The sequence below is a fragment of the Pseudorca crassidens genome, chromosome 8 (assembly GCF_039906515.1).
Source record: "Pseudorca crassidens isolate mPseCra1 chromosome 8, mPseCra1.hap1, whole genome shotgun sequence".
Classification (NCBI taxonomy): Eukaryota; Metazoa; Chordata; class Mammalia; order Artiodactyla; family Delphinidae; genus Pseudorca; species Pseudorca crassidens.
Genome location: NC_090303.1, coordinates 85,343,763 through 85,371,614, shown reverse-complemented (window position 1 = coordinate 85,371,614; position 27,852 = coordinate 85,343,763). Strand labels below are relative to the sequence as shown.

The 27,852-nt window shown below is 36.8% G+C and overlaps 1 protein-coding gene across 2 annotated transcripts in view; it reads left to right on the top strand.

Moving 5' to 3' along the window:
• COPG2 (COPI coat complex subunit gamma 2) overlaps positions 1–27,852 on the top strand; it is a 129,682-nt gene that overhangs the window by 38,608 nt on the left and 63,222 nt on the right. For both annotated transcript variants that reach the window (XM_067747017.1, XM_067747018.1), the window contains exons 10-11: positions 24,414–24,547; positions 25,535–25,602. In XM_067747017.1, coding sequence (XP_067603118.1) covers positions 24,414–24,547; positions 25,535–25,602 — 202 coding nt within the window. The remainder of the gene's footprint in view (positions 1–24,413; positions 24,548–25,534; positions 25,603–27,852) is intronic.

Here is a 27,852-nt window from a genome sequence, read left to right as displayed (position 1 = left end):
ATAAGTTAAGAAAAAAATTAAAAATCTAAAGATTTGAAAGATGACATGAAAGTGTCTTTGCAGACAACAAGACTGTGTATATAGAAAGTGCAAAATAATCTATATATTACCTATTAGAATTGATACATGAATTTACCAAAGTTACTGGATAGGCTAATATCCAGAATCAATTTTATTTCTACATACCAGCAACTGATCAATAAGATACAATTTTGAAAAGATGGTACCATTTTAATTAAAATCAAATCATTAGGAATAAATCTACCGAAAATTGTATACATCTCTACACAGAAAATTATCAAATGTTATTTAAAGTAAGACTTGAATAAATAGAGGGATATGTCATGTTTTTAGATTAGAATATTCAATACTGTAAAGATAGCACATCATCTTATTTTGATTCATGAATTCATTGAACCCTCAATCAGAATTTCAATTGGCTTCTTTTAAATACCAAACAGAGATGCATACGTTTGTGTGTCAAAAGACATACCAAGGACACCTTTAGTACTGTTTTTCATAATAGCCCTGAAATGGAAGCAGGCCAAAGGTCCATCACTGGTAGAATCAAAAAATAAATTGTGGTATATTCATATAGTAAACAGTATGCAACAGTGGAAATGAACATATTACCATTGTCAAATGTAACCACATGGATAAATCTCAAAGAAGTCACATACAAACAAATACATTCTGTATAGTTTTGTATAAATTAATTTCAGACTTAACTGGCACAACTAATCTGTAGTATTTTTTTGTTTGTTTTTGTTTTTGCGGTACGCGGGCCTCTCACTATTGTGGCCTCTCCCGTTGCGGAGCACAGGCTCCGGACGTGCAGGCTCAGCGGGCGTGGCTCACGGGCCCAGCCACTCCGCGGCATGTGGGATCTTCCCAGACCGGGGCACGAACCCGTGTCCCCTGCATCGACAGGCGGACTCTCAGCCACTGCGCCACCAGGGAAGCCTACCGTGATGAATATTGATGTTAGATGGAAGTAAAAGCATGTTAAGTTTTTGTGGTTTGTTTTTGTTTGGGAGGAAGATATTGTTAGTGATATTAAACTTTGTCAGAAATATATATGGGTTAGTAACTAAGAATATAAATGGAATATAAAGCTTTAATAATGTTGAAATAAAAATGGAACAAAGAAAAGTTGATTGAAGGTTGGTAAGGAAAAAATAATAAAGGCAAAGTATATAAATAGAAAAAAGAAAATAAATTGGATAGAATTAAGTGTAAACGTGTTAGTTATCTCTTACTGTGTGACAGATTAGCCCAAAACATAGCCGCTTATAGCAGACATTTATTATCTCACAGTTTCTGTGGTTAGGAATTTGGAAGTAGCTTAGCCGTCTGGTTTTGGTTCAGGGTTCTTCATGAAGTTGCAATCAAGTTGTCAGAGCTGTAGTCATCTGAATCTGGAAGATTCCAATTTCATTCATGCAGTAGTTGATAGGCCTCAGTTTCTTCCTGGCTATTGACCAGGTGCTTCGTTTCTCACTTTGAGAGCCTTTCTCTAGGCTGCCTGGATGTCCTCACAGCCTGGCAGCTGGCTTCTCCAGAGTGAACTGAGGGAGAGAGCCTAAGGTGGAAGCTGCAGTGTTTTATAACCTAATCTTGAAAGTGACATGCCATCACCTCTGATGCTTTCTCTTGGTCACACAGACCAACCCTCGTATAATGTGGGAGGGGGCTACACAAGGATGTAGATATTCAAAAGTGGAGATTTGGGAGGACCATCTTGGAGGCTGGCTAGCAAACAGGATATTTCAATTATAATAATAAATGTAAATGGGTTTACTTACATTATTAAAGGATTACTTATTAAAAGAGTCTCAGATTGGGTAAACAAAATAACAGACCTACTATATAGCCTTTTACATAAGACACTTCCAAACAGAATGACGAGGAAACATTTCAAGTAAATATGTCAAGAATATATGCTAGATATATACTAACACAAAAAAATAGTTTAGCATTATTAGTCTAAGCCCCAATAGGAATCAAGGTTTAAAGCATTAAAAATGACAGTGGGATTTTGTATTTTGACAAAAGTAATGGTCTTAAAAATGGTATAACAGGAGCGATCTTACATATACTTAATAGTGTTGTTTCAAAATATGTAAAGCAGAATGTTAAATACAAGAAATTAAGGTCTTGGGAGACTTTATTTATTTATTTTTGGATTTTGAATTTTATTTTTTTATACAGCAGGTTCTTATTAGTTATCCGTTTTATACATATTAGTGTATATATGTCAATCCCAATCTCAAGGTCTTGGGAGACTTTAAACACTTCTCTTAGATGGCCAATCAAGCATAAAAACTTCAGACTGTAGTTGACCTGTATATCACTGATAACAAAATTGACCTTGGATTTATAACCCTGTGTCCAAGAGAGAATACATAATATTAATTCTTTAAAATTTTTAAATTGAGAAACATAATGTACATATAGAAAAATGCATAAAAGTTGTAGTTGTATACATTATGTCCACTTCCTGTGAGACACTCTTATAATGATCATATACATTAGGTGGTAGTACATTTCTGGTATTTCAGAAATGTTTTATGTATCCTTCTTGGTCATAACTACCCCCAGTAGAAACCACTTTCTGACTTTTATGGTAGTTATTTCTTTGCTTTTATTTAGATTTTTACCCCCCTGTGCATGTATCCCTAAACAGTAAAGTTTAGTTTTGCCTTGTTTTGAACATTCTGTCTATAGAATCATGCAGTATTTTGGGTCTTTTTTTTTTTTTTTTTTCCACTCAGTATTCTGGTGTAAGATTCACCCTTGCTTTTGGTGTAGCTCTAGTTCATTTTAATTATATTTTATATTTCCTTGATTGAATACTTCCTAGTTTATCTATATTCATTCTTCTGTTAATGGGCATTTGGATTATTTTCTGTTTGGAGCACTTATTAATAATGAAATGGCTATAAACAGTATCCCTGTACCTCATACCACACTGCCTCATTACCATAGCTTTGTGTCTTTGTATGTAAGCATGCATTCCTATAGGGTACATATCTAGGAATAGAATTGCTAGATCATTGGGTATACATCTCTTTACTAGGTAACGTTAGACTTTTTTTCAAAGTGATTGTACCAATTTACACTCCAGCCAGCAGTGTGGGATTTCTTGAGGCTTGATATTGTCAAACTTTAAAAATTTTACTAATCTAAGGGGTATATTATATATTTTTTATTGAGCTATAACTCGCATATCATAAAATTCACCTTTGTAAAGTGTAAAATTCAGTGGTCCTTAGTATATTCACAAAGTTGTATAACCACTACTACTAACTCCAGAACATTTTTACCACCCTAAAAAGAAAACCCCAACCCATTAACAGTCCTACTCCCTATTCTACCCTCCCCTCAACCCCTGGAAAACATTAATCTGCTTCCTGTCTCTATGTATTTGCCTGTTCTGGACATTTCATATAAGTGGAATCATACAATATGTGGTCTTTAGTTTTTGGTTTCACTTACAATAATCTTTTCAGGGTTCATCTATATTGTAGAAGTATCAGTACCTCATTCTTTTTATGGGTGAATAATATTCCACTGGGTGGCTATACCATATTTTATTTATTCATTTGTCTGTTGATGGACATTTGGGTTGTTCCCACTCTTTGGCTATTATGAATAATAATTCATAGACTGCAATAGACTGCTGCTATTGGCAGTCATGCATAATTTTTTACGTGGACATGTTTTCAGTTCTCGTGGACATTTACCTGTGAGTAGAATCCCCAGGTCATAATGTAACTATGTTTAACTTTTCGAGGAGTGCCAAACTGTTTGACAAAGTGGTTGTAACCATTTTACATTCTTGCCAGCAGTGTGTGAAGTTCTGATTTCTCCACATCCTCACCAACACTCACTATTGTCTGTCTTTCTTTATTATACACACCATAGTAGGTGTGAAGAGGTATATCAATGGGGGATTTTTTCCCCCCCACTGGAAAAGTTTTATTGAAAAAAAAATTATACAGGTAAGTTCTTGGTCTGACAGCAAGAAAAGTTTTAGTTCCCTAACAAGTTTCAGCATCTTTTCATATGCTTATTGGGCATTTGTATATCTTTTTAAAATCCTTTGCTCGTTTAAAAAAAATGGGATTATTTGTCTTTTATTGTTGTTTGAAATAGTTGTTAAATATATTTTGGATACTAGACCTTTATTAGGTATATAATTTTCAAGTATTTCCTCCCATTCTGTGGCCTTCCTTTTCACTTTCTTGATAGTGTCCTTTGAAGTACAGAAGTTTTAAATTTTGATGAAGTCTAATTTGTCTTTCTTTCTTTGATTGCTTGTGCCTTTGTTATTATACCTAGGAAACCATTATCTAACCCAAGGTCACAAAGATTTACACCTATGCTTCCTTCTTCTAAGAGTTTTATTTTTTACATTTTGGTCTTTGGTCCATTTTGAGATATTTTTGTATATGGTGTGAAGCAGGGGTCCATTTTCATTCTTTTGCATGTGGATATGCAGTAGCAATATGAGTTTGCAGTTGTCTCAGCACCGTTTGTTGAGAGACTGGTCCTTTTCCCTTGAATTATCTTGGCATCATTGTCAAATCATTGTGGTTTTAATTTGTAATTTTCTAATTACTAATGAGTTTGAGAACCTTTTTCTATATTTATGAGCCATTTGGATATTCTTTTATATTTAAATACCTATTGGAGTTTTGCCCTTTTTTTTGTTTGGGTTATCTGTTTTATCCTTATTGATTTCTAGTTCTTCTGTATTCTAGATGTGAGTCCTTTGTTGGTTGTATAAGTTGCAAATAGCTTTTCCCACTCAAGTTTGTCTGTTCCCTTTCTTGATATCTTAATGAACAGAACGTTCTTAAAGGTAATGTCATTCTTTTACTTTCAGAATAATATTTTTGGTGTCTTGATCAAGAAATGTTTTCTACCCCAAGTTTTCAAATGTATTTTCTGTACTATTTTCTACAGGTGTTATAGTTTTAACTTTCATGTTTTAGGTCTATAATCTACCTGGAATTGTTTTCTGGATATGGTATAAGGTAGCAGTCTTTTTTTCCCATATGGATATGCAGTAGTCCCAGCGCCATTTGTTGAAATACCTGTCTATACCCATTGCTATGCAATATCAGCTTTGCCATGAAACAGGCATCCTTATATGCATTGGTCTGTTTCTGGGCTCCTGTTCTCCACTACTCTATATTTCTCTCCCTGTACCAGCAAAACATTGTCTTATCATCACAGCTTTATAATAGTGTAGATATATGGTAGAACAAATCCTCCTCTCTTATTCATTTGCAGTAGTGTTTCTCAGTTCTTGTTTTGTATCCTTATTTCTCTTCTCTGTGTGTGTGTATATAATTTTATCATGGATTGTTTAGCTTTCCCCTCAGTTGAGTTTGCCTCTTCCTGGGACACTCCCACCAAGAACATTAATAAAAACCAAGAAATTCTAACCTGGGCAATCTTATCCCCCAGATTTTTCATTCATTGGGACTTTAGGGATATTTTTCCACAGGCAGCTAGTGAGACCAACCATCGCAATGACTGGCCATGCTGCCAAAATGAGTTTCCTTTGGTCATGCTGCCAAATGACCTCTCATTCTTTGATCCACTTCCAGAAAGCTACAGTAGAAACCTGGCTTGACGCCCACCTTGCTATAACAATTTTTATGCAAATAAGTACAAATATCCAAGCAAAACTCATACCTAACCTACTGGAGTAACATTCATTGGGTGAAACACATAGACTGGTGCAGTACTAGTTGCACTGGGCTCCACATTGCCTTTTCATCCTAGGACAGTGTACAGAGGTCTATCAGGACCATTTTTCTCACCCCGAGAAAGGGATTATGACCCTTGGGTTTTGAGATTTTTAAACTACTGTGTATAATTATATGCCAACAAATTGGATAACCTAGAACCTATTTTGATGGCTTAACATAAATTTTGAGGGAAGCAGCCCTTCCCTGGCATAATCAAGGGCTGGGATCCAAACCTTGCCAGATGTATGACATGGCATGCTAGTAGTAGAAATCTCCATGTCCACCTTTACTGTTGGGGAAGCACCAGCCCCTCCTTTGGCATGATAGGAAGGAGCTTGAGTCCCAAGCTTTGTGGGTGACCAGAATCGATTACACATTTAGCTGAGTCCAGTTGTTATGGAAGTTCATAGGAATCCAGCTTCTTTTCTGAGTGGCCAGAAGATCAGTTTTGGACAAAATGACCATACTCCGCACTTGTTAAACTCATTTATTAATTTTCAGAATTTCTCTGGCAATTATTTTTGATTTTGTATGTCCAGTATTATAGTTGGCCTTTAAAAAAATTACAGTTTTTGCTATGAACTTCCCTCTTAGTACTGCTCTTACTGCATCCCATAAGTTTTGGTATGCTGTGTTTTTGTTTGTATGAAGGTATTTTCTAATTTCTCTTTTGATTTCTTCTTTGACCCATTGGTTGTTCAAGAGTGTGTTGTTTAATTTTCGTATGTTTGTGAATTTTCCAGTTTTCCTTTTGTTAATTCTAATTTCATCCCATTGTGGTTGAAAAAGATACTTGGTATGATTTTAATCTTCTTGAATTTGTTAAGACTTGTTACCTAACGTGATCTATTCTGGAGAACATTCCCTGTGCACTTGAGAAGAATGTGTATTTTGCTGCTGTTGGGCAAAAAGTTCTGTATATGTCTGTTAGGTCAATGTAGTTCCAGCCCACTGCTTCCTTATTGATTTTCTGTCTGGATGTTTTATCCATTATTGAAAGTGGAGTATTGAAGTCTTCTACTATTATTGAATTGCTCTCTTTTCCCTTCAGATCTGTCAATGTTTGCTATATTTAGTTTTTTGAAAATTGTTTTGACTATTCTGGGTCCTTTATGTTTCCATATAATTTTAGGATCAGCTTTGAATTTCTACAACAAAAAGCCTGCTGGCATTTTGATAGGGATCGCATTGAATAGAATAGATCTATTTTGGATAAATCAATTTGGGAGAATTTCCATCTTGACAATATCTAGTCTTCCAGTCCATGAACAGAAATTGTTTCTCCATTTATTTAGATTTCTCAGCAGGGTTTTGTAGTTTTCAGTGTAAAAGTCTTGCATTGCTTTTATTAAATTTATTTCTAAGTATTTTACTCTTTCTGATACTGCTGTGAATGGAATTGTTCTGTTAATTTTGTTTTGGATTAATTGTTGCCAATATATAGAAATCAGCAGTTGATTGTTGATTTTCACGTGTTGATCTTGTATCCTGTAACCTTGATATGGTCATTTATTTGTTCCATTTGTGTGTGTGTGTGTGTGTGTGTGTGTGTGTGTGTGTGTGTTATATTCCTTGGGATTTTCATGTATAGGATCATGTCATCTGAGAACAAATACAGTTTTACTTCTTCCTTTCCAAACTAGATGTCTTTAATTTCTTTTTTTCCTAATTGTACCATCTTGAACCTTCAGTACAATGTTGAATAGAAGTGGTGAAAGCAGATATCCTTGCCTTGTCCCTGATCTTAAGGGGAAAGCATTAAGCATGACGTTAACCATGGATTTTATGAAGATGCCCTTTATCAGTTTGAGGGGATTCCCTTCATTCTCTAGCCTTTTTGAGAGTATTTATCATAAATCGGTGTTAGATTTTGTTGACTGCTTTTTCTGTACCTGTTAAGATGATCATGTGGTTTCTGTCCTTTTTATTATTAATTTGGTATGTAACACAAAGTCATTTTCTTTTTTCTTTTTCCTTTTTTAAAATTGAGGTAGAATTGATTTACAATATTATATAAGTTTCAGGTGTACAACATAGTGATTCACAATTTTTAAAGGTTATACTCCATTTCTAGTCATTATCAAATCTTGTGTGTATTACCTGTGCTGTACAATATATCCTTGTAGCTTATTTATTTTATGAATAATAGTTTGTGTCTCTTACTCTCCTACCCCTATATTGCCGCTCCCCCTTCCCTCTCCCTACTGGTAACCACTAGTTTGTTCTCTATATCTGTGAGTCTTTTTCTTTTTTGTTATATTCACTAGTTTTATTTTTTTAGATTCCACATATAAATGATATCATACAGTATTTGTCTTTCTCTGTCTGACTTATTTCACTTAGCATAATATCCTCCAAGTTCATCCATGTTGTTGCAAACAGTAAAATTTCATTTATTTTTATGGCCGAGTGGTATTCCATTGTGTATATATATGACATATTCTTTACCCATTCATCTGTTGATGGACACTTAGGTTGCTTCTATATTTTGGCTGTTGTAAATAATGCTGCTGTGAACACTGGGGTGCATATATCTTTTTGAATTAACGTTTTCCTTTTCTTTGAATATATCCCCAGGAGTGGAATTGCTGGATCATATGGTAGTTCTGTTTTTAGTTTTCTGAGGAGTCTCCATATTGTTTTCCATAGTGGCTGCACCAATTTATATTCCCACCAACAGTGTAGGAGGGTTCCCTTTTCTCCACACCATTCTCCACAGCATTTGTTATTTGTGGACTGTTTAATGTCTGTTATGGCAAGTATGAGCTGATATCTCATTGTGGTTTTGATTTGCATTTCTCTGATAACTAGTGGTGTTGAGCATCTTTACATGTGCCTGTTGGCTATCTGTATGTCTTCTTTGGAATAATGACCATTCTGTACTTCTGCCCATTTTTAAATCAGGTTGTTTGTTTTTTTGTTTTTCTTAACATCTTTATTGGAGTATAATTGCTTTACAATGGTATGTTAGTTTCTGTTGTATAACAAAGTGAATCAGCTATACATATACATGTATCCCCATATCTCCTCCCTCTTGCGTCTCCCTCCCACCCTCCCTATCCCACCCCTCTAGGTGGACACAAAGCATGGAGCTGATCTCCCTGTGCTATGTGGCTGCTTCCCACTAGCTATGCCACTCTCTCACTTCTTCCCAGCTTACCCTTCGCACTCTCCGTGTCCTCAAGTTCATTCTCTACATCTGCATCTTTATTCCTGTCCTGCCCCTAGGTTCTTCAGAACCATTTTTTTTTTTTTTTTTTAGAATCCACATATATGTGTTAGCATACGGTATTTGTTTTTCTCTCTCTGACTTACTTCACTCTGTATGACAGACGTTAGGTCCATCCACCTCACTACAAATAACTCAATTTCGTTTCTTTTTATGGCTGAGTAATATTCCATTGTATATATATGCCACATCATCTTTATCCATTCATCTGTCGATGGACACTTAAGTTGCTTCCATGTCCTGGCTATTGTAAATAGAGCTGCAATGAACATTGTGGTACATGACTCTTGTTGAATTATGGTTTTCTCAGGGTCTATGCCCAGTAGTGGGATTGCTGGGTCATATGGTAGTTCTATTTTTAGTTTTTTAAGGAACCTCCATACTGTTCTCCATAGTGGCTGTATCAATTTACGTTCCCCTCAACAGTGCAAGAGGGTTCCCTTTTCTCCACACCCTCTCCAGCATTTATTGTTTGTAGATTTTCTGATGATGGTCATTCTGATTGGTGCGAGGTGATAGCTCATTGTGGTTTTGATTTGCATTTCTCTAATGAGTAGTGATGTTGCGCATCCTTTCATGTGTTTGTTGGCAATCTGTATATCTTCTTTGGAGAAATGTCTATTTAGGTCTTCTGCCCATTTTTGGATTGGGTTGTTTTTTGATATTGAGCTGCTTGAGCTGCTTGTATATTTTGGAGATTAATCCTTTGTCAGTTGCTTCGTTTGCAAATATTTTCTCCCATTCTGAGGGTTGTCTTGTTTATGTTTTCCTTTGCTGTGCAAAAGCTTTTAAGTTTCATTAGGTCCCATTTGTTTATTTTTGTTTTTATTTATCTTTCTCTAGGAGGTGGGTCAAACAGGATCTTGCTGTGATTTATGTCATAGAGTGTTCTGCCTGTGTTTTCCTCGAAGAGATTTATAGTGTCTGGCCTTATATTTAGGTCTTTAATCCATTTTGAGGTTTTTTTGTGTGTATGGTGTTAGGGAGTGTTCTAATTTCATTCTTTTACATTTAGCTGTCCTGTTTTCCTAGCACCACTTATTGAAGAGGTTGCCTTTTCTCCATTGTATATTCTTGCCTCCTTTATCAAAGATAAGGTGACCATATGTGCATGATTTATCTCTGGGCTTTCTCTCCTGTTCCATTGATCTATATTTCTGTGTTTGTGCCAGTACCATACTGTCTTGATTACTGTAGCTTTGTAGTATAGTCTGAAGTCCGGGAGCCTGATTCCTCCAGCTTCATTTTTCTTTCTCACGGTTGCTTCGGGTATTCGGGGTCTTTTGTGTTTCTATACAGATTGTGAAATTTTTGTTCTAGTTCTGTGAAAAATGCCGTTGGTAGTTTGCTAGGGATTGCGTTGAATCTGTAGATTGCTTTGGGTAGTATAGTCATTTTCACAATGTTGACTCTTCCAATCCAAGAATATGGTATATCTCTCCATATGTTTGTATCATCTGTAATTTCTTTCATCAGTGTCTTATAGTTTTCTGCATACAGGTCTTTTGTCTCCAGGTAGATTTATTCCTAGGTATTTTATTCTTTTTGTTGCAATGGTAAATGGGAGTGTTTCCTTAATTTCTCTTTCAGATTTTTCATCATTAGCGTATAGGAATGCAAGAGATTTCTGTGCATTAATTTTGTATCCTACTACTTTACCAAATTCATTGATTAGCTCTAGTAGTTTTCTGATGGCATCCTTAGGATTCTCTATGTATAGTGTCATGTCATCTTCAAACAGTGACAGTTCTACTTCTTTTCCAATTTGGATTCCTTTTATTTCCTTTTCTTCTCAGATTGCTGTGGCTAAAACTTCCAAAACTATGTTGAATAATAGTGATGACAGTGGTCAACCTTGTCTTGTTCCTGATCTTAGTAGAAATGCTTTCAGTTTTTCACCATATGGCCTTTATTATTTTGAGGTAAGTTCCCTCTCTGCCCAGTTTCTGGAGGGTTTTTATTATAAACCGGTGTTGAATTTTGTCAAAAGCTTTTTCTGTGTCTGTTGAGATGATCATGTGGTTTTTCTCCTTTAATTTGTTAATATGGTGTATCACATTGATTGATTTGCATATATTGAAGAATCCTTGCATTCCTGGCATAAAGCCCACTTGATCATGGTGCATGAGCCTTTTAATGTGCTGTTGGATTCTGTTTGCTAGTATTTTGTTGAGGATTTTTGCATCTGTGTTCATTAGTGATACTGGCCTGTAGTTTTCTTTTTTGTGACATCTTTGTCTGGTTTTGGTATCAGGGTGATGGTGGCCTCGTAGAATGAGTTGGGGAGTGTTCCTCCTTCTGCTATATTTTGGAAGAGTTTGAGAAGGATAGGTGTTAGCTCTTCTCTAAATGTTTGATAGAATTCACCTGTGAAGCCATCTGGTCCTGGGCTTTTGTTTGTTGGAAGAGATTTTTAATCACAGTTTCAATTTCAGTGCTTGTGACTGGTCTGTTTATATTTGCTGTTTCTTCCTGGTTCAGTCTCAGAAGGTTGTGATTTTCTAAGAATTTGTCCATTTTTTCTAGGTTGTCCATTTTATTGGCATAGAGTTGCTTGTAGTAATCTCTCATGATCCTTTGTATTTCCGCAGTGTCAGTTGTTACTTCTCCTTTTTCATTTCTAATTCTGTTGATTTGAGTCTTCTTCCTTTTTTTCTTTGTGAGTCTGGCTAATGGTTTATCAATTTTGTTTAACTTCTCAACCAGCTTTTAGTTTTATTGATCTTTGCTATCGTTTCCTTCATTTCTTTTTCATTTATTTCTGATCTTATCTTTATGATTTCTTTCCTTCTGCTAACTTTGGGGGTTTTTTGTTCTCTTTTCTCTAATTGCTCTAGGTGTAAGGTTAGGTTCTTTATTTGAGGTGTTTCTTGAGGTAGGATTGTATTGCTATAAACTTCCCTCTTAGAACTGCTTTTTCTGAATCCCATAGGTTTTGGGTCATCGTGTTTTCATTGTCATTTGTTTCTAGGTATTTTTTGATTTCCTCTTTGATTTATTCAGTTATCCCTTGGTTATTTAGTAGTGTATTGTTTAGCCACCATGTGTTTGTATTATTTTACAGATTTTTTTTCCTGTAATTGATATCTAGTCTCATAGCGTTGTGGTCGGAAAAGATACTTGATACGGTTTCAGTTTTCATAAATTTACCAAGGCTTGATTTGTGACCCAAGATATGATCTATCCTGGAGAATGTTCCATGAGCACTTGAGAAGAACGTGTATTCTGTTGTTTCTGGATGGAATGTCCTATAAATATCAATTAAGTCTATCTTGTTTAATGTATCATTTTTTTTATTGTTTTTTGTTTTTTTGTGGTATGCAGGCCTCTCACTGTTGTGGCCTCTCCCGCTGCGGAGCACAGGCTCCGGGTGCGCAGGCCCAGCGGCCATGGCTCACAGGCCCAGCCACTCCGCGGCACGCGGGATCCTCCCGGACTGGGGCATGAACCTGCGTCCCCTGCATCGGCAGGCGGACTCCCAACCATTGCATCACCAGGGATGCCCTAATGTATCATTTAAAGCTTGTGTTTCCTTATTTATTTTCATTTTGGATGATCTGTCCCTTGGTGAATGTGGGGTGTTAAAGTTCCCTATTATTATCGTGTTACTGATTGATTTCCCCTTTTATGGCTGTTAGCATTTGCCTTATGTATTGAGGTGCTCTTATGTTGGGTTCATAAATATTTACAACTGTTATATCTCCTTCTTGGATTGATCCCTTGATCATTATGTAGTGTCCTTCTTTGTCTCTTGTAATACTCTTTATTTTAAAGTCTATTTTGTCTGATACAAGAATTGCTACTCCAGCTTTCTTTTGATTTCCATTTACATGGAATTTCTTTTTCCATTCCTGCACTTTCATTCTGTATGTGTCCTTAGGTCTGAAATGGGTTTCTTTTAGACAGCAAATATACGGGTCTTGTTTTTGGATCCATTCAGCCAGTCTATGTCTTTTGGTTGGAGCATTTAATCCATTTACCTTTAAGGTAATTATCGATATGTATGTTGCTATTACCATTTTCTTAATTGTTTTGGGTTTGTTATTGTAGGTCTTTTCCTTGTTTTGTGTTTCCTGCCTAGAGAAGTTCCTTTAGCATTTGTTGTAAAGCTTGTTTGGTGGTGCTGAATTATCTTAGCTTTTGCTTGGCTGTAAAGGTTTTAATTTCTCCATTGAATCTGAATGAGATCCTTGCTGGATAGAGTAATCTTGGTTGTAGGTTTTTCCTTTTCATCACTTTAAGTATGTCCTACCACACCCTTCTGGCTTGCAGAGTTTCTGCTGAGAAATCAGCTGTTAACCTTATGGGGATTCCCTTGTATGTTATTTGTTGATTTTCTCTTTTAATATTTTTTCTTCGTATTTAATTTTTGATAGTTTGATTAATATGAGTCTTGGCGTGTTTCTCCTTGGATTTATTCTGTATGGGACTCTTTGTGCTTCTTGGACTTGATTGACTATTTCCTTTCCCATATTAGGGAAGTTTTCAACTATAATCTCTTCAAATATCTTCCCACTCTGTTTCTTTTTCTCTTCTTCTTCTGGGACCCCTATAATCTGAATGTTGGTGCATTTAATGTTGTCCCAGAGGTCTCTGAGACTGTCCCCAATTCTTTTCGTTCTTGTTTCTTTATTTCTGCTCTGTGGTAGTAATTACCACTATTTTATATTCCAGGTCACTTATCCATTCTTCTGCCTCAGTTTTTCTGCTATTCCTTCTAGAGAATTTTAAATTTCATTTATTGTGTTGTTCATCATTGTTTGTTTGCTCTTTAGTTCTTCCAGGTCCTTGTTAAACTTTTCTTGTATTTTCTCCATTCTATTTCCGAGAATTTGGATCATTTTGCTATCATTACTCTGAATTCTTTTTCAGGTAGACTGCCTATTTCCTCTTCATTTGTTTGGTCTGGTGGGTTTTTACCTTTCTCCTTCATATGCTGTGTATTTGTCTGTCTTCTCATTTTGCTTAACTTACTGTGTTTGGGTCTCCTTTTCCCAGGCTGCAGATTCGTTGTTCCCATTGTTTTTGGTGTCTGCCCCCAGTGGGTAAGGTTGGTCCAGTGGGTTGTGTAGGCTTCCTGGTGGAGGGGACTGGTGCCTGTGTTCTGGTGGATGAGGCTGGATCTTGTCTTTCTGGTGGGCAGTATCGCGTCTGGTGGTGTGTTTTGGGGTGTCTGTGACCTTATTATGATTTTAGGCATCCTCTCTGCTAATGGGTGGGGTTGTGTTCCTGTCTTGCTAGTTGTTTGGTATGGGGTGTCCAGACCTGTAGCTTGCTGGTCGTTGAGTGGAGCTGGGTCTTAGCGTTGAGATGGAGATCTCTGGGAGAGCTTTCGCTGTTTGATATTACATTGGGCTGGGAGGTCTCTGGTGGTCCAATGTCCTGAACTTGGCGCTCCCACATAAGAGGCTCAGGCCTGACACCCGGCCAGAGCACCAAGACCCTGTCAGCCACACAGCTCAGAAGAAAAGGGAGAAAGAAAAAGAAAGAAAGAAAAAATAAAATAAAGTTATTAAAATAAAAAATTATTAAAAATAAAAAAGTAATTAAAAAAAAGGAGAGCAACCAAACCAATAAACAAATCCACCAATGATAACAAGCAGTAAAAACTATGCTAAAAAAAAAAAGTGGACAGACAGAACCCTAGGACAAATGGTAAAAGCAAAGGTATACAGACAAAATCACAGAAAGAAGCATACACTACACACTCACAAAGAGAGAAAAAGGAAAAAAAAAAAAAAATATATATATATAAAAGGAAGAGAGTAACCAAATCAGTAAACAAATCTACGAATGATAATAAGCTCTAAATACTAAACTAAGATAAACATAAAATCAGAAACAAATTAGATGCCGAAAGCAAACCCCATTCTACAGTTGCTCCCAAAGTCCACCACCTCAATTTTGGGATAATTCGTTGTCTATTCAGGTTTTCCACAGATGCAGGGTACATCAAGTTTATTGCTCCTGAGGCTTCTAGGAGAAATTTCCCCTTCTCTTCTTTGTTCACACAGCTCCTGGGGTTCAGCTTTGGATTTGGCCCTCCCTCTGCGTTTAGGTCGCCTGAGGGCTTCTGTTCCCTTTTGGGAAGTCTGAGGTCTTCTGCCAGTGTTCAGTAGGAGTTGTTACACATGTAGATGTATTTTTGATGTATTTGTGGGGAGGAGGGTGATCTCCACGTCTTACTCCTCTGCCATTTTGAAGGTCCTCATTTTCTGATGTTAAATCAATTTTGTTTGCATTCTTGGGAAAAATGCTACTTGATTATGATATATAATTCTTTTTATGTATTGGTGGATTCAGGTTGCTGATAATTTGTTAAGGAGTTCATATGTCTATGTCAGGAGGGATATTGGTCTGCTGTTTTCTGAGAATTTGTCAGGCTTTGTTATCCAGGTAATAATGGCATCACATCATTAGCTGGGAGGTAGTGTACCCTCATTTATGTTATAAAAGAGTTTGTGAAGGATTGGTATGATTTCTTAAATATTTGGTAGAATTAACCAATGAAGCTGTTGTGACCTTTGCTTTTTTTGAGGGAAGTTTTTGGGTTTTTTTGCGGTACGCAGGCCTCTCACTGCTGTGGCCTCTCCAGTTGTGGAGCACAGGCTCCGGACGTGCAGGCTCAGTGGCCATGGCTCACGGGCCCAGCTGCTCCGTGGCATGTGGGATCTTCCTGGACCGGGGCACGAACCCGTGTTCCCTGCATCAGCAGGCAGACTCTCAACCACTGCGCCACCAGGGAAGCCCTTGAGGGAAGATTTTAAGTAACTAACTCATAGGTCTGTTTAGATTCTATATTTCTTTGTAAGTCAGGTTTGGTAGTTTGGTATTTCTAGGGATTTTGCCATTTCATCTAAGTTATCTAATTTGTTGGCATATAGTTGTTTATAATATTCTCTTATAATCATTTAAATTCCTTTAGGGTCAGTAGTGTTGTCCTTTACTTCATTCCTGAGTTTGGTAATTTGTATTCTTCGCTTTTTTTTTTTCCTTGTTTAGTCTAGCTAAAGGTTTGTCAATTTTGTTGAATTTTTCCAAAGAACTAGCTTTGTGTTTCGTTCATTTTTTTTATTGTTATTTTTCTGCATTCTAGTCCATCGATCTTTTCTCCGATCTTTATTTACTTTCTTCTTGCTGTGGACTTGGTTTACTCTTCTTTTTCTAATTTCTTTATTGTGGATACTTAGGTTACTGATTTGAGACCTTTCTTCTTTTCTGGTATAGGTGTTTAGAGCTATAAATTTCCCTCCAAGCATTGTTTTGGCTACATCTCATAAATTTTGATTTACTGTGTTTTTGTTGTCATTCTGTTTCAGATTTTTTCTTGTTTTCCATTTGATTTATTCTGGATAATGGGTTACTTAGAAATAAGTTGTTTAATTTCCAAATATTGGGGATTTCCTTTATTTTCTGTTGCTAATTTATAATTTTCTTCAGTCGTGGCTGGGGAATATGCTTTGATGACTTCTATCCTTTTAAATGTATTGAGACTTATTTTATGACTGGCATTTAATCTGTGTTTGAGAACTGTTCATATGCACTTGAAAAGAATGTATTTTATAGTCACTGGGTTGAATGTTCTAGGTTGAGTTGAGGAATTAAATTGTTCAGGTCCTCTATATCCTTGATGATTTTGTCTAGTTGTTCTATCAGCTATTGGGTAGGTATAGACATCTCCAGCTCTTATTGTTAAAAGATCTATTTCTCCTTTAGTGTTAAGTTTTTTTGTTTTGTTTTTGTTTTTGTTTTTCGCGGTACGCGGGCCTCTCACTGCTGCAGCCCCTCCTGTCACGGAGCACAGGCTCTGGACGCGCAGCCCAGTGGCCATGGCTCATGGGCCCAGCCGCCCCGTGGCACATGGGATCCTCCCGGACCAGGGCACGAACCTGCGCCCCCTGCACTGGCAGGCAGACTCCCAACCACTGCGCCACCAGGGAAGCCCTAGTGTTAAGTTTTGCTTCATATGTTTTGAGGCTCTGTTGTTAAGTGTGTATATGTTTATCACTGTTATATCATCCTGATGTATTGAGCAGCTTCTCATTATGTCTCTTTTTGTTTCTTGTAATATTTTGTCTTAAATTCTCTGTCTGATATTAATATAGCCACTCCTGATCTCTTACAATTAGTTTACATGGCATATCTTTTGCCATCATTTTACTTTCATCTCATTTGTATCTTTGAATCTAATGTGTATCTCTTGTAGACGGCACATAGTTTGATTTTGCTTTTTTATCCTGTCTGGCAATCTCTATCTTTTGGTTGGGGTGTTTAGACCTTTCACATTTAATATAATCATTGACATGGTTGTATTTACCTTCGCCATTTTGCTGTTTTTTCTATAGAAGTGTCTGTCTTTTTTGTTCCTCTCTTCCTCTTTGACTGCCTTCTTTTGTGTTAAATAAAATTTTCGTTGAATCATTTTAATTTCTCTGTCGATATTTTTACTGTTTAAAAAGTTGTTTCTCAGGCTTCCCAGGTGGTGCAGTGGTTGGCAGTCTGCCTGCCGATGCAGGGGACGTGGGTTTGTGCCCCGGTCTGGGAGGATCCCACATGCCACGGAGCGGCTAGGCCCGTGGGCCATGACCGCTGGGCCTGCACGTCCGGAGCCTGTGCTCTGCAACGGGAGAGACCACAGCAGTGAGAGGCCCGCGTACCGCAAAAAAAAAAAAAAAAGTTGTTTCCCTGGGAATTAGAATATGCATTTTAATTTACCATGATCTACTTCAGATTAAGGCTAATTTAATTTTCGTAAAATATAGAATCTTTGCTCCAGTATAGTTCTGTTCTCTCCCTGCTCCTGTTTGCTATTATTGTCATGTATATTACATGTATGTGCATTATCCAATAATGCAGTGTTATAATTATTTTTATACAATTTTATGTCCTTTAATTAGTTAGGAGGAATGAAAAAAATTATTTGTAGAATAATTTATATTAACTCACATATTTACCATTTCTGGTGCACTTTATTTCTCATTGATTATTCGTGTCACTGGAGTCAGTCTTTCAGTTTAACAGACTTCGTTTAGTATTTTTTATAAATCAGGTATGTTAGCAATACATTGTCTCAGTCACTGCTTATCTGGGAATGTTCTTTTATTAGCCTTCATTTTTGGAACATAGTTCTGCTGGATAGAGAATTTTTATCTTTTTATTTCAACACTTTGAATATGGCATTCTCTATTTCATTGTTTCAGGTGAAAAGCCACTAATTGTATTGTTGCTCCCCTGTACAATGTGATGAGTAGCTTTTATCTTGCTTCTGTCAAGATTTTCTCTTTGTCTTATGCTTTCAGCACTTTGATTATGGTGTGTCTATATGTGGATCTTTTTTTATTTTTCCAACTTGGGATTTGTTGAGCTTCTCAAGTGTGTAGATTAATATTTTTAACAAATTTTGGTAGTTTTTGGTCATTATTTCTCAGGATATTCCTTTTGTCCCTTTGTCTCTCTCCTTTCCTTCTGGGACTCCTATCATGAAAATGTTGGTACACTTAGTCATATTCCATAGGTCTCCAAGGCTCTGGTTTTTTTTTCCTTCATTCTTTATTTTCCTCAGCTAGATTATCTCAGTTTAACCTATCCTCAAGTTTTCTGGCTTTTTCTACTGTCAGTGCAAATCAGCTGTTGAATTGCAGATTTGAATTTTTTAAAAGTTGTTTCTGAACTCTCTCAGTTTTTTAAAAATTGAAGTACAGTTGATTTACACTACTGTGTTTCAGGTGTACAGCAAAGTGATTCATTCTTTTTTATGGCTGAGTAATCGTGTGTGTGTGTGTGTGTATTATATATATATGCATATTACCTCTTCTTTATCCATTCATCTGTTGATGGATACTTAGGTTGCTTCCATGTCTTGGCTGTTATAAATAATGCTGCTATGAACATTGGGGTGCATGTATCTTTTCGAATTAGAGTTTTTGTCTTTTCTGGTTATATGCCCAAGAATAGGATTGCTGGATCATTTGGTAGCTCTATTTTTAGTTTTTTAAGGAACCTCCATACTGTTTTCCCTACTTACTGGTTGCACCAGTTTACATTCCCACCAACAGTGTAGGAGGGTTCCCTTTTCTCCACACCCTCTCCAGCATTTATTATTTATAGACTTTTTTTTTTTTGCGGTACACGGGCCTCTCACTGCTGTGGCCTCTCCAGTTGTGGAGCACAGGCTCCGGACACGCAGGCTCAGCGGCCATGGCTCACGGGCCCAGCTCCTCCGCGGCATGTGGGATCTTCCCGGACCGGGGCACGAACCCGTGTCCCCTGCATCGGCAGGCAGACTCTGAACCACTGCACCACCAGGGAAGCCCTATTTATAGACTTTTTGATGATAGCCATTCTGAGTGGTGTAAAGCGATACCTCCTTGTGGTTTTGATTTGCATTTAATTAGTGATATTGACCATCTTTTCATATGCATGTTGGCCATCTGTATATCTTCTTTGGAAAAACGTCTATGTCATCTGCTCATTTTTTGATTGGGTTGTTTGTTTTTTTGATACGGAGTTTTATGAGCTGTTTGTATATTTTGGAAATTAACCCCTTGTCAGTCACATTGTTTGCAAATATTTTCTCACATTCTATAGGTTGTATTTTCATTTTGTTGATGGTTTCCTTTGCTATGCAGAAGCTTTTAAGTTTGATTAGGTCCCATTTGTTTATTTTTGGTTTTTTTTTCTTTTGCCTTGGGAGACTAGTCTAAGAAAATATTGCTACTATTTATGTCAGAGAATGTTTTGCCTGTCTTCTCTTCTAGGAGTTTTACAGTGTCACATCCTATATGTGTCTTTAAAGCATTTTGAGTTTATTTTTGTATATGATGTGAAGGAGTGTTCTAATTTCATTGATTTACAAATAGCTGTCCAGCTTTCCCAACACCATTTGCTGAAGGCACTGTGTTTTCTCCATCGTATATTCTTGCCTCCTTTGCTGAAGATTAATTGTATGGGTTTGCTTCTGGGCTCTCTATTCTGTTGCATTGATCTATATGTCTGCTTTTGTGCCAATACCACAGTATTTTGATTAGTGTAGCTTTGTAGTATTGTCTGAAGTCTGGGAGAGTTATACCTCCAGCTTTGTTCTTTTTCCTCAGAATTGCTTTGCCAATTCGGGGCCTTCTGTGATTCCATATAAATTTTAGGATTATTTGTTCTAGTTCTGTGAAAACTGTCATGGGTAATTTGATAGATATAGCATTAAATCTGTAGATTGCTTTCAGTAGTATGGCCATTTTAATAATATTAATTCTTCCAATCCAAGAGCATGGGATATCTTTTCATTTCTGTGAATCATCTTCAGTTTCCTTTATCAGTGTTTTAGAGTTATCAGCATATAGGTCTTTCACCTCCTTGGTTAGGTTTACTCCTGTGTGTTTGTGTGTGTTTGTGTGTGTTTAGTGCAATTTTAAACTTTTTTTTTTTTTTACTTTCTGATATTTCATTGTTACTGTAAAGAAATGCAGCAGATTTCTGTATATTAATCTTGTACCCTGCTACCTTGCTGAATTCATTTATTAGTTCTAATAGTTTTTGTGTGGAGTCTTTAGGGTTTTCTGTATAGAGTATTGTGTCATCTGCATATAATGACAATTTTACCTCTTCCCTTCCAATTTGGATACCTTTTATTTCTTTTTCTTGTCTGGTTGCTGAGGCTAGGACTTCCAAAAATATGTTGAATAGCAGTGGTAAGAGTGGGCACCCTTGTCTTCTTCCAGAATTTAGTGGGAAGGCTTTCAGCTTTTCACTGTTGAGTATTGTGTTGGCTCTGGGTTTGTCATAAATGGTTTCTATTGAGATGTATTTCCCCATACCCACTTCAGTGAGAGTTTTCATCGTGAATGGATGTTGAATTTTATCACATGCTTTTTCTACATCTGTTGAGATGATCATGTGGTTTTTGTCGTTTCTTTTGTTGATGTGGTATATCACGTTGATTGATTTGCATATGTTGAACCATCTTTGTGACCCTGGTAAGAATCCAACTTGATCATGGTGTATGATCCTTTATATGTGTTGTTGGAGTTGGCTTGCTTAAATTTTGTTGAGGACTTTTGCATCTCTATTTGTCAAAGATATTGGCCAGTAATTTTCTTTTTTTTGTAGTGTCTTTGTTTTTGGTATCAGGGTGATGGTGGCTGCATAAACTGACTTTGGGAGTGTTTCCTCCTCTTAAATCTTTTGGAATAATTTGAGAAGGATAGGTATACGTTCCTCTTTGTATGTTTGGTTGAATTCCCCAGTTAAGCCATCTGGTCCTGGATTTTGTTTGTGGGGAGTTTTTTTAGTTTTTTTGTTTGTTTTTTATTACAGATTCTATTTCACTTCTAGTGATTGGTCTGTTCAAATTATGTTTCTTCTTGATTCAATTCTGGCTGTTTCTAAAACCTTTTCTGTTTCTTCTCGGTTGTTCAATTTGTTGGTTTATAACTGTTCATAGTATTTTCTTATGACTTTTTGTATTTCTGCAGTATTGGTTGTTATTTCTCATTTCTTATTTTGTTTATTTGGGGCTTCTCTCTTTTCTTCTTGTTAGCCTGGCTAGAGGTTTGTTGATTTTGTTTATCCTTTCAAAAAAACCAGCTCTTGGTTTTATCGAGCTTTTCTATTGTTGTTTTGATCTCTATTTTATTTATTTCCTCTCTGATCTTTATTACTTCCTTCCTTTTAATGACTTTGGTTTTTGTTTATTTTTCTTTTTTCTAATTCTTTTAGGTGGTAGGTTAGGTTATTTGCTTGAGATTTTACTTGTTGCTCAAGAAAGGCCTGTATCACTCTGAATTTCCCTCTTTGAACTATTTCTGCTGCATCGCATAGATTTTGTAAGGTTGTGTTTTCATTGTCGTTTGTCTCGAGGTATTTTCTGATTTCCTCTTTGATTTCATTGTTGACTCATTGGTTTTTTAGTAGGATGTTGTTCAGTCTCCGTGTGATTTTTTTTTTCCCATTTTTCTTTCTGTGGTTGATTTCTAGTTTGATACTGTTGTGGTCAGAAAAGATGCTTGAAATAATTTCTGTCTTCTTAAATTCATTGAGGCTTGTTTTGTGTCCTCGTGTGTGGTCTATCCTAGAGAATGTTCCATGAGCACTTGAAAAGAATGTGTATTTTGTTTGTTTTTTGTTTTTGTTTTTTTTAGATGAAGTGTCCTGTAGATACCAATTAAGTACATCTGTTCTGTTGTGTCATTTAGGATCTCTCTTGCCTTATTGATTTTCTGTCTGAAAGATCGTCCATTGATGTCAGTGGGGTGTTAAAGTCTCCTACTATTATTGTATTCCTGTCAATTTCTCCCTTTATGTCTGTTAGTATTTATTTTGTATATTTAGGTGTTCCTACATTGGGTGCATATATATGTTAACAAGTGTAATGTCCTCTTCTTATATTAATCCCTTTATCATTATATAGTGTCCTTCTTTGTCTTTCTTTTTGGACTTTGTTTTAAAGTCTGTTTTGTCTGATATGAATATCGCTACCCCTGCTTTCTTATTGTTTCCATTTGCATGAAATATCTTTTTCCATCCCCTGACCTTCAATCTATGTGTGACTTTTGCCCTAAAGTGAGTCTCTTGTAGGCAGCATATTGTAGGTACTTGTTCTTTTATCTGAGCAGATTTGAAATTTTTATTCTAGTTATGCATTTTCCAAATCCAGAGTTTCTATTTGGTTCCTTAAAAAAAACAAACAACTCATTTTTTCCTCTTTATTGATACTCTCTCTTGGGTGAGGCATGATTGTCATGCCTTTAACTTTTTAATTCCCTTTAATTCTTTAGATATGGTTTCTTTTGCTTCTTTGAACATATTTATATTAGTTGACTTAAAGGCTTTGCCTAGTACATCCAACATCTGGGCTCCCTCAAGAATAATTTCTATTGACTGCATTTTTCCACTATATATGGGCCATACCTCACTATTTCTTTGTGTGTCATAGCTTTTTGTCAAAAACTGGATATTTAATATACTGTGGTAACTGACAATCTTATTTCCCCCTTTTCCATTCTCAGAGTTTGTTTTTGTTGCTGTTTGTTATTGTTTGTTTAGTGACTTTCCTGGACTAATTCTGCAGTCCTTATTCTTTGTCATGTGTGGCTACTGAAGTCTGCTTGGTTAGCTGAGTCTTCGGATGATTTGACAGATTTTCTTAAATGCTTTTGACCAACATGTCTCCCATCTTTTTTTCAGTGGGCATTTTGTGTGTTGGGGTATGCATAACTGTGCCTAGTCTTCCCTTCCTAATTGTGCAGAAACTCAGTCAAGCATGGGTGAGAGGCTAGAGCTCCGTAAGCTCTTACCTGGGTATTTGCACAGCCTCCTAGATCCCCAGGAATATGTCAGAAATTAAAGCCCCTTATGGGCATCTCATTTCTTAAATTTTCTTTTTAAGTTTTTTTGGCCAGACTCTTGTTTGCGCCAACTAGAATCAGTACCTGTGGCAACTGCAGTGTTAAGCAATCGCTGCTGTTTTTTTGGGAGACAAACCTCCTGGGGATAGGGCTTTCCTCACTGAATGTTCTCAGAGTTAGATGAAATAAAAATTCGCTTCGGGGAATTCCCTGGTGGTCCAGTGGTTTGGACTCCACACTTCCACTGCAGAGTGCGTGGGCTTAACCCCTGGTTGGGGAACTGAGATCCCACATGCTGTGTAGTGCGGCCAAAACATTAGCTTCATGAATGGGGCTTTTTTAAGGAGCATCATTCAGGTCAAGTAGTGACAGTGCTCCAGGAACAGGGCTTTTGATGGTGCTCCAAATTCATCTGCCTCCTTCAGTGGCTACTAGGCTGCTGGCTTTCATAGCTAGTATGGTTCTGAGGCCCTGGTTTCCAAGGCTACCATGAAGCTGGGAAGAGGGTATGAAATAGAGCAAGTTACAATACCAGAAAGCTTACTGTTCTTATGAAGATTCAGCTGTTCCTCTTGAATAAATGTTCCTAGGATTGTTGCAATCCTTCAGCTAACTTCTAGAGTGCTGAAAAAGTTGATTTTGAAAATTTACACCAGTATTCTCATTGCTTTTATGGAGGAGTGTATTTTCAGAGGTCCTTCATTCATAATTCCAAAAGTGCTTCTCATTCAGTCTTTGCTTTTTTTTTAAAAAAAAATTTATTTATTTCATCACGCCAGGTCTTAATTGCGGCTCGTGGGCTTGTTAGTTGCAGCTTGTGGGCTTGTTAGTTGCAGCTCACTGGCTCCTAAGTTGCAGCACACAGGCTCCTTAGTTGTAGCATATGAACTCTCAGTTGCGGCATGCATGTGGGATCTAATTCCCCGACCAGGGATTGAACCCAGGCCCCCTGCATTGGGAGCATGGAATCTTAACCACTGTGCCACCAGGGAAGTCCCCCTGTCTGTGCTTTTAGCCACTATGCACATTGCCTCTGTTCTTTATGATATCTAATTATGGCCTGTGTATATTTATTGTCAGCCATGAAAGTCCAGTCTTCGATTTCATTGAGAGCTGCTTGCGAAATAAACATGAAATGGTTATTTATGAAGCTGCTTCAGCTATCATCCGTCTTCCTAACTGTACTGCAAGGGAGTTGGCACCTGCTGTTTCAGGTTAGTTGTATATTTGATAACTGGCTTTTGTTTATTTTCTTATGTTTTTGTTTTAAGTTCCATAGGTCTACAGAATAGGTAATTGAACCTTAGCTCTGTATATGTAGTTTTTACATTTTGATACATAAATGGTTTATTTTAGCTGTTTTTTAGTTACAATTGTACCTCCATATCCTTGGGTTCCACATCCCACCAATTCAACCCAATCGATTCACAGTTGGTTGAATCCTCAGATGTGGAACCTGCAGATACCAAGGGCTGATTGTGCTACACCATTTTATAGAAGGGTCTTTAGCATCCCCAGATTTTGGCATCTGCTAGGGGTCCTGGAAGGTCCGGGGTCCAGTCCCCTGCAGATATGGAGGGGTGACTGTATTTCTTTTTCTGAAGTTATCATTTCCCCATATTAAAAAATTTAAGTTTTTACTTAGAAAACAAGTAACTTTAATGCCTTCAGTTCTCCATGTTTAAAAAACCCATTTGCTCTTACAACCATAAATATTCCTACTCTTTAAATTCAGATATTAATGGGTGTATTAACTTTTTTAGGAAAAAAAATAAACTTTGTTTCCTGTATTTAAAGTTTTTATAGCTCAACAAAAAGTACTTTTTCTATTTTTGATGATGTATTTTTCATGTGAATTTTTTTTTCTTTTTTTTTTGCGGTACGTGGGCCTCTCACTGTTGTGGCCTCTCCCATTGCGGAGCACAGGCTCCGGACACGCATGCTCAGCGGCCATGGCTCACGGGCCCAGCCGCTCCGCGGCATGTGGAATCCTCCCGGACCGGGGCACAAACCCGTGTCCCCTGCATCGGCAGGCAGACTCTCAACCACTGTGCCACCAGGGAAGCCCCATGTGAATTTTTGATGCTGTCATCTAATTGCCTTATGCGTATTTTGAATGTGATTCTTCATGTACTATATTTTCAGAAACATGCTATATGTTGAAATGAGCTATGTTCACAGTGACCTTTTTTCTTTCCTAGTTCTTCAGCTTTTCTGTAGTTCTCCTAAGCCAGCTTTGAGATATGCAGCTGTGAGGACCTTGAACAAGGTAGGTGTTCCTTTGCTAACTATTGACTTGTATCAGTGTTCAATTGAGAAACAGTAAATACGAAGCATTTGGCTTTCTGTCCAAGGTTAGTAGATATGATTTATGGGCTTCACTTCTGTAGCACCTCACTTGTATTTGCAGCTTTAGATATGGCCATTTATACTATTATTCATGTGCTCAGTAGCCACCTGTAGTTAGTGACTATCATATTAGACACTGCAGATACAGAATATTTCTATCATTACAGGAAGTTCTCTTGGACAATGTTGGTCTATAGCAACACTATCCAATAGAAATACTATGTGAGTCACATATGCAATTTAAAATTTTATTGTAACCACATTAAATTCTTTATGATGAGATTAATTTTAAACATATATTTTATTTACCCTAACATTTATAAAATTTATCAACATGATCAGTATAAAATTATTAGAGATATATTTTACCTTCTGTTTTTTCATACTAAGTCTTTGATATCTGGTGTATATTTTGTATTTACAGCATACCTCTGTTTGGAATAACCACATTTCAAAGGCTTAGTAGTCACATATGGTTATTGGCTACCATATTGGACAGCATAAATCTAGAGGATAGAGTGCAGAAACACAGAATGAATTAAATAACTATAAAAATTTTATTTATTTATGTTTTTAAATATTTATGTGGCTGTGCTGGGTCTCAGTTGCGGCAGGCAGGCTTCTTAGTTGTGGCTTACCAGCTCCTTAGTTGCGGCTCGCTGGCTTCCTAGTTGTGGCATGCGAACTCTTAGTTGTGGCATGCATGTGGGATCTAGTTCCCTGACCAGGGATCGAACATAGACCCCCTCATTGGGAGTGCGAAGTCCCAACCATTGTGCCACCAGGGAAGTCCCTAAAAATTTTAAATGCAAGTTTAATGTTGTAGAATAATGGTCTAGTGTAATATGTGGTCGACTAAATTAATTGTATTAACAACTGGAGGAGAGAAATTTAGAGCAGCCATGGAAGGAGGCTTTGTAGAACAATATGAATTGTATTTTGAAGAGTTGATATCGGTCCACATTCCATCATCTATAATCTTGGGACCAGATGTATCTCAGAAATCAGTATTTTGAGAATTTTAGAGAGGTAATATGGTGCCATCTCTTATATTAATACTAACCCCTTTGGGCCTAGAGCAGTTAGACACATTAGACATGTTAATATTTCTGCTTTATACGTATGACTATCCTCACTACATGGAATAAATTAAGACTTAGTTTTACATTAGTTTGGGTCATTTTTTGCTGTTGAGTGAATTCTGATGGCAATACTTTGCTGAGTTCTCAAAATTTTAGCATTATGGGTAAAGGATTCTATACCAGTATTGGATTAGGCAGAGAGGCAAACATCATCAACAAAAGCAAAGAAGCAGGACAATGACAGACATGTTTTATCATGTGAGCAATCCAGTTTGGTTGCAGTTTGCTTGCTTAAATACAGAAGTGTTTTGTAAGTGGTAAGATATTACATTTAAGTGTCTTCGAGTAGTGTTTATCATTCTAGGTCCTACTCTCAGATATTCTTAAAATCTAGTAGAATAGATAACCATGAACACATGTACTATAAGGACAAACAGGCCAACTGTAATAAAAGACAGACTATGATATTGTTATAAAGGTTATAGAAACCTAGGAAGATAAAGTGCTGTGCTATACTGTAACTAGCAGTTAATCACTTATCAAATGATATATCGTATCTTATTTATTACAAACATTCATCTTGAAACAATTGCCTTTTAATGTATGTTGTCCAAAAAGCCATTTACCTTAATTAAAATTTCTGACCAGTCCCTCTCATCAAGCCTCTTAGATAGCCTCATCCACCAGAGGGCAGAGAGCAGAAGCAAGAAGAACTACAATCCTGCAGCCTGTGGGAAAAAACCACATTCACAGAAAGATAGACAAGATGAAAAGGCAGAGGGCTATGTACCAGATGAAGGAACAAGATAAAACCCAAGAAAAACAACTAAATGAAGTGGAGATAGGCAACGTTCGAGAAAAAGAACTCAGAGTAATGATAGTGAAGATGATCCAGGACCTCGGAAAAACAATGGAGGCAAAGATTGAGAAGATGCAAGAAATGTTCAACAAAGACCTAGAAGAATTAAAGAACAAACAAACAGAGATGAACAATACAATAACTGAAATGAAAACTACATTAGAAGGAGTCGATAGCAGAATAACTGAGGCAGAAGAACAGATAAGTGACCTGGAAGACAGAATGGTGG